Below are 11,678 nucleotides of genomic sequence, written 5' to 3' on the forward strand. Positions count from 1 at the left end.
AATTGAAACGAACTTGCGAGGAATCGACAATTCACTAAAACAAGTACTTTATACTAAATAAACTAGTAAAAAAATAGAAAAAACTAGACCTTCATCCAAAATTTGGGTCTTAAATAAACATAAATGTCTGAAATTTGTTTGCAAAAGCAATATGTCAAGCTTGAGATAATTTGAGACGCAATTTTTTTAAACTTTAGCCACATATGACAAAAATAAATTATGAAGTGTGTAGGCTCACAAAAATTTAAAAATTACGGTTATAACTTAAATAAGGGTCCTAAAATCGGCTATCTGTGCACTTGCCCTGGTCCGCAAAGAACTGAAAGCTGTTCATCAGAAAGCCCAAATGAAACTTTTTGAGTTGTAACCTATTGGGCTCGGCCCATCTCAGTTCAGCCCATTATCCACGAGACACGTAGTACTTTGATTGGCGCGGGTATTATAATAGAAACAAAATTTCCCGCTTTTTCAAATAAGTTCCCTCTATTCTCCTAGGCACAAACAAAATTTCCGAAGCGACTCTTCACAGATTGATTTGACATTACACAAAATTGCCGGAAAATGCCGACGTGGCAGTTGTACTCCGTCGCCGGGAATGATTTCCGATGGAAAATCTCCGATGAAGAGACTAAAATCATAGAGCCGAGCTTAGCCCTAGCAGCTCCTCAGCAGCTCCAATCCATGGCCGACCTCTTGCGTCAAGGTACCTACTTCATTGTTCTTTTTCCTATATATAAACCGTAAAGTTTCAATACTTGCGCATTAAGTTGCATTAATCGATACAGGAAGTTCGAAATTAGCGGGGAGTAGTGATACAAGTTTCACGGCGAATTTTCCAGTTTTTCGAACTGGATCCGGGAAGCCTGTGGCAGTGAAGCAGTCTTCGATATCTAGAGCTCTTTCGATCCTTAATGATAAAAACAATGTGGTCCCGGACACAGGTCTCGCATTTCATCCTTCAAGAGAAATAATTTATTATATTGAACTTTTTTTTCCTTTCCTTTTGGTAAAGTTTCTTCTTTGGATTTTCTGAAAAAGTATGCTGCTGGAATTACTTATTCTTAATTTAAGTTTAGAAAATCTGGTATTTAATTATGTTACAACGTGCTTCAGTACTCTGACATTTGACTTTAAAGTAAGATCAGAAACAGAAGAAGAAATGAGTATACACTGAACCAGAATTTGACCTAAAATGTATAGAAAATTCAGTCTTGCATTATTCAGTGGAATATAATGTTGTAGTTTTGTAACATGTAACTCGAGTTTCTTTAGTTTGTCAATTGTAGGGAGATAGTGGAGTATATGAGTCCATATTTTGCATTTCTTGCTTTTATGGTGGTCTGGATATATGCATTATCAAATACATTCAAGTTATTTTGCAGGACAAGGGATTGGAAGAGAGAACAGTTTTGCCTTTCAGGAAGCTGCGTTCCAGAAAGGATCAGGGAAAGCACTTAATGCTCCAGAATCTTTTTTCCCTTCTGGCTTGGAGAAAAAATCTAACACGTCGAACTCAATGTTCCAGACAGGCTCTGGTAAAGCACTTAGTATATCTTCCGCCGGTCTTAATAGGGCCAAGGCATTGTTGGACTTGGAACAAAATGGTGACAATGCAACATTTCAAGGTTCTGAAAAGAAAAATCGATCTTCAGACGAGCGCTTTGGGTTTCGGAGTTCAGTTCCTTCCGCGGCAGTAGAGGGGATTGCTAACACATGGTCTACTAAAGCTTCAGCAGCTTCATTGTCTCCGTTTGATGTTAAACTTAACTCCTCAGTTTGTGCAGCGGAGGAGGTAGTACCAGATTTTCTGCATTGTTCAGATAAGCCTCCTCCGATAAAGTTTCATACTGCTGGTGGTAGATCAATATCAGTTTCTTCCGAGGCATTGAAACGTGCAAGGAGTCTGCTTGGAGATCCAGAGCTGGGGTGTCTTGTAGATGAAAAGGATGTGGTTGATCAATTGTTTTCTTTTCCAAAAGACCAAAAATCTGTTGATCAGTCCTCCATTAAAGAATTAAACTCAGATACTCCTGTTTCCCTCTTATCGGCAGCAAAAGGCAGTGGCTCGTCAAGCCTTTTTACACCCCCAGTTGGATCAACTTTGTACCATAAGAAGTCTTCGGTTAAAACAGAGAATCTCGCTCCAGCAAGTAACTTGATGAAGGAGTTTGATGCTGTGGCAAAAGAAAGCACGAGTAGGCCGGACCATAGTATTCCTCAGCATGGAGAGGCATTCAACAGGAACTCAGTAGCTGTTGGCCTAAGAGAAAATGACATCCATTCAAAACCTAAATTGCTACAAAGGCCTTCTAGGGGGCCTTTGGTGGATATCTCAAATAACATTGGAGCTGGATCTGCAGATAGAAACCAAAACTTTGGTCAGAAGAGGAAACCTGGAAGGGGAAGTTTTGTTTCTCCATTCAAGAAGCCTCGAATTGCCAAAATTGTCACCCCTCTCAAAAGAAACGATTCCGGTGCTTCTAATGGTAAATTTGAAGTTTGTAGATAGACTCCTTAGAGTAAATCTTTCTTTGACAAATTTGATATCATTTAACTAGGATTCTCAAATTCAGCACCACAATTATCCTCACAAAAAGGAAAAGTTTCAGTTCGATATCCATTCCACGTTGCACGATTGTATATGAAGGAGTATCTTGGGGATCCCCCATCATTCCAGAGCAAGGTGAGAATGGACCGGAATAATTTCTTTCCTCAATTGATGACTTTGTTTTTGGCAGCTGATACTTGTTATGTTCTGTGGAGATCCAGCTAGAGAATCTGCCAGATGAAGTGAGAAGGATGAATCCAGATATTGCTGAAACTCATGTGTTCAATGATAAATCTTGCTCAGGTTGCATTGGAGTAAAGTCTTTCTGGGAGATGCTGTCTCAATCAGGGGCTTCTATGCAATATGTCTCTAAAGAGTAATTTCTGTACTTCTTTGCCAGAACATTTTGGAAATCTTGTTGGCCGTTAGAATAGCTACAATTATCAGAAGGAACCAATTAGTTTCAAGTGTTACACTCAATAAATTTTTAGCTCTTGTAGCAGTATGAGTTATGCTGGTCATAGTACCCATTGACCTATGCATCTGTGTGTCTGGTGGCTTGTGTCAGACACTACGAAAATGGTTTGGTTACAACTTTCACATAAAGTTCTGTGTTGAGTCACAGGCACTTGTATCTGCTACTTTTTCTTAGATCCATGGATTGATCTCTAGAGCTATAGTCATGGGTGTATTTGGTTATTGGGTTCTCATCATTCTTTTTTTATTTTTTATGTTATAATTACGCTGTATGGCTACATCAAAAAGAGGGGGGCCCTATGTCCTTACCTCGCAAAACAAACTGGGGTTATAAAAGACTCTCCAGTAAGATCTGCCACTATGCTAGTTACAGCATTGATATACTCCAGGACATACAAGCTACTCTAGCTTGATCCATATACAAAAAATGCAGCTATGATACAGAGTACCCATGCTAAACTACACTTATACTTCACCAGCATGCATTTCTTGCTGTTTGTGCTTGAAGGATATTATTTGAACAAAATCCAGCCTATATAGACCTTTAGCTGCAACAGGTAACTTGTTGAAGGATGAGGTGCTCAAATCATCTTTTTCTGTACTCCATTTAGCTAGAGCATCTGCTACATGGTTAGCTTCCCAAATACAGTGGCACACTTCTCAATTCTCCTGATTAATGAGATTTTGTATCTGACTAATGGTGCTCCTCATAGACAATTCTATCGCTTAATATTGTTGTATGTCTATCAAAATTCGTCTGCCTTTTAAATTGTTCTTCAATGTGACCTTCTTACACATTCTTCATCATTCCAATAGGTGGGTTGCAAATCACTATAAGTGGATTGTTTGGAAACTTGCATCTTATGAGAGGTGTTATAGTACCAAGTTTTCTGGGAAGCTTTTGACAATCTGCAATGTACTTGAAGAATTAAAGTACAGGTATAAATTGAGTCAGTTTTGCACTTTCTCTTGGATTTCAGAGGTACAATAAAAATATCAATTCATCCTTTGGACAGATATGAAAGAGAAGTAAATTATGGTCATCGATCTGCAATTAAGAGAATTCTAGAAGGAGACGCCCCGCCTTCTTCTATGATGGTGCTCTGCGTTTCCAAGGTCTATTCAATTTGCAACTCCCCAGTTGGATCTCAATTTTCTTTGTCTAACACGACCGAAAATGGAGCTTGTGCAAAAATTGAACTGACAGATGGGTGGTAAGAAAAATATTAATATCTATCACCATATTATAAGTTGGATTTCAGGAATCATGCAGAACTTGTTTGTTTCACAGGTATTCAATTACTGCTGTCTTAGATATACTATTATCCAAGAAGTTGGCTGCTGGAAAGCTGTTTGTTGGCCAAAAGCTTAGGGTACCACATTAAATTAATGGCTGTAGTCTATCCTTTGTGTAAGAGACTATCAGAATTTCATTTTGCTTACAGCTTATCTTGTCATCTAAAGATCTGGGGAGCTCGATTCTGTGGCTGGACAGGTCCTGTTTCACCTCTTGAGGTTGTTGCCTTTAGCAGCTTCTAAGTATTGGTACTTTCATGGGCTTTTCAAGTTTCTATTGTCATTACTAAAGGTCTACACTAATTTCAGGCGTCAGGAATGACTAGTTTGCTACTGCATATAAATGGGACATATAGAGCTCATTGGGCATCTCGTTTGGGGTTATGTAAGCATTAGTAATACCAAGAACTTATGACCTGCATTTATATCCTGACAATGCCACTAAAGTATTCTCTTTCCCCTTTTGGCCCGTCTTGCTTCATGTAAATGTTGTTAGGTAAAGGTGGTGCCATTCCATTATCATTTTTGTCAATCAAGGATGGTGGAGGTTCTGTTCCACTTACATTGGTCGGAATTTCAAGGATATATCCTGTTCTCTACAGGGAAAGGTAATTGAAATTTGTTACGGAAGAAAAATGGTTTTGAGTCTGATGAAAATCTATCACATCCAGGTTAAGTAATGGGGGTTTCGTTGTAAGATCTGAAAGGATGGAAGCTAAAGAGATGCAGTCTTTTAATCAAAGGTGATACTTGCAAACTTGCTAAAAGATTTCTCTCCATCCTTCACTTGATATCTACATTATGAGTTCATTTTTAGAATTGCATAAATTTTTGTTTTTTAACTGGAAGAAATGAACCACTCTTTCTTTAAAAACTATCACTTAAAGGGGGAAAAAAAACTCAACTGATACAGCTGATCCTTGCCTCTGGATGAGAATTGAAATGAGTTTGGCTCTCTTCCTTGCATCAAGTAAATACTGCTAGCTTTTGAACAATTTAATAGCTATGCGCTTCCCACTTCCATCTTTATCCCTTCAGACGGTCGATTTGAATTGCATCGTTTATAAACATCCAATATGTCCACAAAATGCATTTCATCCTGTGACCATTTGCTGCTATCACAGGCTTACTCGAATATCTTCTTGTAATAAACTGGCGTTCTGACCTTTGTATCTTCCTGCCAATTTCTTGCAATTTGCAGTATTAGCTTCTTGGTTTTTCCTCATCTGAAACCCGTGATACATCAAGAATTGTGCCTCAACTCCTTCATTGTAGGCCACTGTTGTCTGATGCTACTTTAGTGACATTCATGGCAATAATCTTATTGATCACTCTTAAGTCCATATTTGGTTTATTCAATAAATATGAATTTGTGGGTGCAACATATATAAAAGTGTCACAGTTGGTTTATCTGTAAAGTGATCCTTACTTCGTGCTACTATTATGTGTGATTTTCATCAAATGCTCGATGGATCACACACTGTATCAATATATTATATTAGCAATAGCTATCAAGAATTGGATAGCTATCATATTATTTCTGTGGTGTTACTGATATTGTCTCCTTTTGTCTTTTTGTCTTCTTGAGTCAAGGGTCTTTCGGAAACAGCCTCTCTACTCCTTCGGGGTAGGGGTAAGGTCTGCGTACACACTACCCTCCCCAGACCCCACTAGTGGGATTTCACTGGGTCATTGTTGTTGTTGTTGTATCAAGAATTGGATAGCAGATTAGTTTTTAAATGGAAAACGTCAATGAGGTTGAGTAATGGTATGTGTCAACTAATTTGACTATAATTTTGGTAACTACAACAGCGCAAATTGCATGATAACACCTAAAAATCTTCGCTTGGATATATTTAGCAGGCGTTTGGACATGAATTCTAATTTTTTTTTTCAAATTTGGGATTTCACTAAAATTTGAATTGAAGATGAAGTTGTGTTTGGTTATAATTTTTGCAACATATTTGGATGTCTTTTTTTTCAAAACCATGAAACATGATTTATACTCCACAACTTGTAAAAAATATCAAAACCACCCCATTTGATTATCCTACTTGAAATAAACAATCAAAATGCTATTGTTTAACTGTTACCATATTCTGCTTTACTGCAATACACAGAAGATGTAAAATCAATCACATTTTCCAGTAGGCAGTTCAAGTATCAACTAGGACTGATGTTCCACCATCAGTCGCCAAAGATGTATTTGCCAAAGATGAAAAATTGATGGGGCCATTTTATAAATTTTAAAAATATAGGGTAAATTTGTAAAACTAAGAATTAGCAAATTCCCATTTTCAATTGAAAAACTGGTGAGAATCAGTTTTTTCAAATTTGAAAATGGATTTTCAAGTGAAAAAGGAAAAATTGGTAAGAATGGGATAACCAAACATTGTTTTCAAAGAAAAATTGAAAAAAGGAAATTTTTTGTATATCCAAATGGGCTCTTACTACTCAAAACATTTGACCTTTGCTTTAAGATTCGAGTGTTTCAGCCATTCTGGTCATAGTTGAATACTGGAATGAGGCATGAAAATGAGTTTAATGGACAATGCGGATAGTATCTCTTTTTTTATTAGGCAAAAGATCAAAGAAAATAACTTGCACTGGGCTGAAAGAATAACATCAAATAAATCACTAAATTTTTTGTGCTATTAGAGAATAATAGAACAGGCAGCGGAGAATAGTTGTTAAATAAATGCAAGGAAGAGTGGACATATGAAAGGATTGGACAACTCAATGTGGCTAAATGTTCACTCCCTCCCCTATGTGCACGGGGGTTAAGCTTAGGTATTCTTGAATGAGACCTATCATACAACTCTCCAGTTAAAGTTGCTTTAGTAAGCCTTCAATTTTAACAGCGGTCAATTGTCTTCCCTCATCAAATTTATTGACATCCTCTAGCAAACCAGTATCAATGTGTTGAAATGCAGTCAAATCATCTGCTAAATCCAATCTATGGGGAATGAAGATGTTTCTTTAAGTGATTTATGCATAACACATAAATATATTTGGTTGTATGTATACGGCTTGTTTGATGGCTAGGTGGAACTGACTGGTGGTTGTGAATGGTGGATTGAGCAGCTGGGTTTGGTTTGAATTATTAGTCTGGTGGGTTGAAAATAAAGAATGACGAGAAGTGACAGTAAACAAAAGTACAAATGTAAAGTTTGCTCCATACCAAAAAGCTTGATCCAGCTCTAGTTACGAGAAGCTGGTGCTAGCCTTTTCTTCTGAAACATAGGGCAAGCGCTTGAGCTGATTTTGCAAATTATGATGGAAAAATGTCTTCATAAAGCTTAATAAGTTTCTGTAACACAATCAAGCTTGTGAGTTTTTCATTAAAGAAGCCAAAAGGTTCTGCTTGCTATGTCATTGTTTTCGCTGTCAGTTTTTTTCCTCTTTAATATTAAGAATCTGACATTCTAGGATGGAGATCCTTTCTATCATGCCTATCTCTTGGATTTGTTGTATTTTCCAATACAAGTCCCACTTTCATGCAATGCTCTTTAAATACTACTTGATGTGTTTTATCTATGAATATCTGTGATATTTATTGATAAGACATATATTTGTGAATTGTCAATCTAGACGCTGTAGAGTTGTGGAGGGAATAACCTCAGAATCTCAAAGGGCAAAGAGAGATGCGTACATTGGAAGTGACCATGAAAGTGAAGAAGGGGCAAGAATTTTGAAGATACTAGAGAGAGCTGCAGAACCAGAACTTCTGATGGCAGAGATGTCTAAAGAGCAGTTGAATGCATTTGCATCCTATCAAGCAATGTTGGAGGTATGTTCTTTTATACTTGCTTTACTATAGGAGGTTAGTCATGATTCCTTTTCGTCATTTTCAGGCATCAAGGCAGTCTGACCTGCAGAAATCTCTTGAAAAAGCTTTGCAAGCTGCTGGACTTGCTGAAAGAGACGTCACTCCTTTTATGCGAGTTAGAGTTGTTGGATTGACTAGCAAAAGTACTCCATCGAAGTGTTGCCCACAGGAAGGCTTAATTACAATTTGGAATCCAACTGAGAAACAGGTAGTGATGTGCTTTAATATCCTCTTGGCTATCTGATTTTGCTCTGAATTTTTTTCTTTAATCTTATATCCCCTCATTTTTGCTAATATATTTCTCAATTCTGTACTACTTCCATCTCTAACTGATTGTTTTATAGCAATCCGAGCTTGCAGAGGGTCAAGCTTTTGCTGTTACAGGGCTTACACCGATAAGCTCAGACTTGAGCACCCTTTATTTGCAAGCAAAAGGGTCCACAGCCAAATGGCGGCCTTTGTCTCCTATGGCAATTGAGGGTTTTGAGTAAGTATATGCTGTTTTCATGCTTTTACTGCACAAACTTATATATCTGATACCAGTTCCTGCAGGCCCTTTTTTTGTCCTCGACGATCAGTTCCATTGAGTAAATTGGGTGAAATTCCTATGTCCAGGTTGGTTCTGGTGGTAAAATCTTGGAATCAACACTTGTGCTCCTGAAGCGAGAAACTTCTTTATTCACTTATTGTGTTTCTTGGGTTCATTCAGGGAGTTTGATATCGCTGCAGTGATTGTTTTTGTGGGGCAGCTGTATACAGAAACTCATCAAAGTAAGCAGTGGGTATTTGTAGCTGATGGATCCACATCTACGTTGGATTCCAATGATGAATCAGAAACCTTGATGGCCACTAGCTTCACCTCACCATGCATAGAAACTGATTCATTTGCACCAATAAACCCTAACCTTGTAGGGTCTGTGGTGAGTAAGGAATAAACTACTTGCGGTACATGATTTTCCTCATAGCCACCAGTACTGAACCTCTGCTTTTCTGGAAGCAACTTATTGCATATTTATCATCCTTTTCGTCTAATGACAATTAGATAAAAACATTCAGAAAATCCTCTTTTATACAGGATATGGTGGTATACCATCAACTTCCAACTCTAACGGTTCTGTTGCTTAATGGCAGCTGGGCCCGTGTTTTTACTACTACAACCTTTATAAGCAGGCAACTTTTCTCTTATGGTCTTTGCATGTATCCATGCAGAACATTATGTGATTGATGCACTACACAGTATTCCTGACTAATGAATTTAAAGGGTTATTCTATAGAGTAAAACTCAAATGTTGAAGTCTATGGTGTGTCTCTAATTTGTATCCAGTATCCACAGCTGAAACAATGAAGTTTTTGCAGGTTTCCTTTTGCAATCTCATCAAGAGAGCAAGAGATAATGTTAATAACCTCTGGGTAGCTGAAGCAACAGAAAATTCGACCTATTATTTAAATTTTGATCATTCACATTGTTCTCATCTGAAAGAAGCCAGCGCTTCTGCTGAAAGATGGGCAAAGATATCTGGTTCGGTATGTGTCCTGGCGTTTGGTCATGATATTATATATTAGCTTCATTTTTCCAAACTTCTATTCTTCCATTGTGCAGAGACTTGAAAAGCTTAGGGGGAAAGTTCTATCTATAATTAGCTGCCGCTGAACTTGATGTTTGGTAAATAATTTCCCGAGGTAACTTAATTAGTTCTTATTTCTTTTCTTTCTTCTTTTTCCTTTAGACTGGAGTGTATGCTGAATTTAATACCATAGTAGGACTTGATGTGCGCGTATTACTGCAGGCATGTATCCTAGTTAAAATGATGCTGTGAGGTCTTTTCCCCAGCATTATCATTTCTTGGGACTCCTCTGCAGCTAAAGAAGAGATTGAGATGTCCACATTTAAGGGCTGCAACTTAATTAAGAAAGAGCTGTGTAAGCCCTGTAACAGCAAAAGCTTTCTTAATTTTAAGGGCTGCCATATATATCCTTTGGCTGTGTAAATTATCCTTTGGCTCTTTCTTAATTTTAAGGGCTGCCATATATAGTGAGATCTATTTATATATATCTAGTCTTTTGCAACTTGATGCACTGCGGATATATCAGTCGGTACGTCAACAGATAATTTAAGGACAATTCAAATACAAGACATTGGCGCAACTTTGAATAGTGCATTTTATTTGATTATTCACTTTTATTCGTTGCCCTAATATGCTACTCTTGTCAATGGATGTCCCTATTATTTCCAACTTTTTTGTTAAATCTTGTCATCTACGATGCACAAAAGTACTAATCTTTATCTTCTTTTTGTTCTTACGCATCTTGTAGGGTCACTACAAGGCAAAATGATCCTGCCAATATTAGGCTTTTGCTGTGGTTGAATGGAAGTCCAGGAGTTGCTGTTAACAAAACAAACTGCCTTTTGTTTTAATTAAGTTGGCTTCAACCATTAGCAGCTACTTTTGTTGGTTTTAGTTTCCGTCATCTTAGCATCAACTTTTCCGTCTCGCATTATGTGTTTATGTGATTACATTTCCCATCATGAAGATTTAATCTCTACGTCTTTATTTAGGGAGAAAGCTTGGTTTAACATAGAGTTCGCTCTTTTTGGGTAAATAGGCTAAAGGAATTGTAACCCTGGAGAGCATGTCTGAAACCTAGGTTAATGAGTTAATCATGATTTGGGTTAATATTGGTAAACAAGTCATTAGATATCTTTGGGTGAATGGGAGTAGTACATGTAACTGTAGATCAATTAATCTAAAATGGTAATAGTTCAAGTCATGGTTTACCTTAAATTAGTAATTTGGTTGTGCTTCTCGCGATTGTAACAGTCACGGTAATATTACAAAGACAATTAATAGAAAGATAACGGATTTAGATTCAACTCCTCTTTCTTATTTGAAAGACAGTGCTTAAAAGCAGCATATGTTTGCGTTCATTCATTTGTTAATTTACATAGTAAGTTTATTTAGGGTATATGCTTCTGCATAATATTAATGTTATACTACCAAAGGTGCTTGTTTAAGTTTCATCTAATTAAGAAAGAGCCAACGGAGTATTAAAATTAATAAAATATATACTCAATAAAATTAAAATTACATAAATTTCATCTTTAAAATAACACAACAAAAACAAAACGTCTAAATCACTAATAATCATATTTTCGAGAAAGGGAAAAGGGTCAAATATATCCCTATACTATTAAAAATTGTTTATATTTAACCTCAAATATACCCGTGTCGTTAACAAACATATCACAAATACCGTAAAAATAACACGGTATTGTCACACCTCCTTTTTGCGCGCCTGCCCCGAAGGGTAAATGCGTGAGGGGAGTTTTTCCAATTTAAGTGACAATATTCGAAATGAGATTATTTATTTAATTCAGAGTCTGCGAACCAGAAATTCTAAGTAAGGAATTCTGTTGACCCAAGGGAAGGTGTTAGGCACCCCCGAATCCCGTGGTTCTAGCACGGTCGCTTAAATTGTTATAATGGCTAAATATCTGATTTTAATACATGTTATAACTTGTGTGCTTTT

General features: G+C 37.1%; 1 protein-coding gene across 4 annotated transcripts; it reads left to right on the forward strand.

Moving 5' to 3' along the window:
• The first annotated feature begins 489 nt into the window (after positions 1-489).
• On the forward strand, positions 490-10,879 carry LOC104235790 (protein BREAST CANCER SUSCEPTIBILITY 2 homolog B-like). 4 transcript variants are annotated; one of them, XR_713269.2, is made up of 21 exons: positions 490-703; positions 786-941; positions 1,383-2,486; positions 2,559-2,683; positions 2,770-2,924; positions 3,842-3,964; positions 4,042-4,239; positions 4,317-4,398; positions 4,490-4,540; positions 4,631-4,706; positions 4,818-4,929; positions 4,993-5,064; positions 7,913-8,111; positions 8,176-8,358; positions 8,495-8,637; positions 8,694-8,765; positions 8,860-9,070; positions 9,507-9,674; positions 9,751-9,830; positions 9,938-10,070; positions 10,464-10,879. XR_713269.2 is itself a non-coding variant. In XM_009789611.2 (20 exons), exons 1-19 carry the CDS (start codon positions 562-564, stop codon positions 9,799-9,801), a joined length of 3,423 nt encoding a protein of 1,140 aa, XP_009787913.1. In that variant the 5' UTR covers positions 490-561; the 3' UTR covers positions 9,802-9,830; positions 10,464-10,879. The 4 variants fall into 4 exon arrangements, 1 of the variants encoding a protein (XP_009787913.1); XR_713271.2 differs by having other exon boundaries at positions 8,703-8,765; XR_713272.2 differs by having other exon boundaries at positions 2,574-2,683.
• Positions 10,880-11,678: the final 799 nt, after the last annotated feature.

This window comes from Nicotiana sylvestris, chromosome 7 (assembly GCF_000393655.2).
Source record: "Nicotiana sylvestris chromosome 7, ASM39365v2, whole genome shotgun sequence".
Taxonomy (NCBI): Eukaryota; Viridiplantae; Streptophyta; class Magnoliopsida; order Solanales; family Solanaceae; genus Nicotiana; species Nicotiana sylvestris.

What these genes read in the sequence shown, in the direction of transcription:
- LOC104235790 (XM_009789611.2), top strand. Translation starts at nt 562, where the DNA reads ATGCCGACGTGGCAGTTGTACTCCGTCGCCGGGAATGATTTCCGATGG. An exon ending in CTTGAAGAATTAAAGTACAG is followed by an intron (nt 3,965 to 4,041) that starts GTATAAATTGAG and finishes TCCTTTGGACAG; the next exon opens with ATATGAAAGAGAAGTAAATT. An exon ending in TTGTTGGCCAAAAGCTTAGG is followed by an intron (nt 4,399 to 4,489) that starts GTACCACATTAA and finishes TGTCATCTAAAG; the next exon opens with ATCTGGGGAGCTCGATTCTG.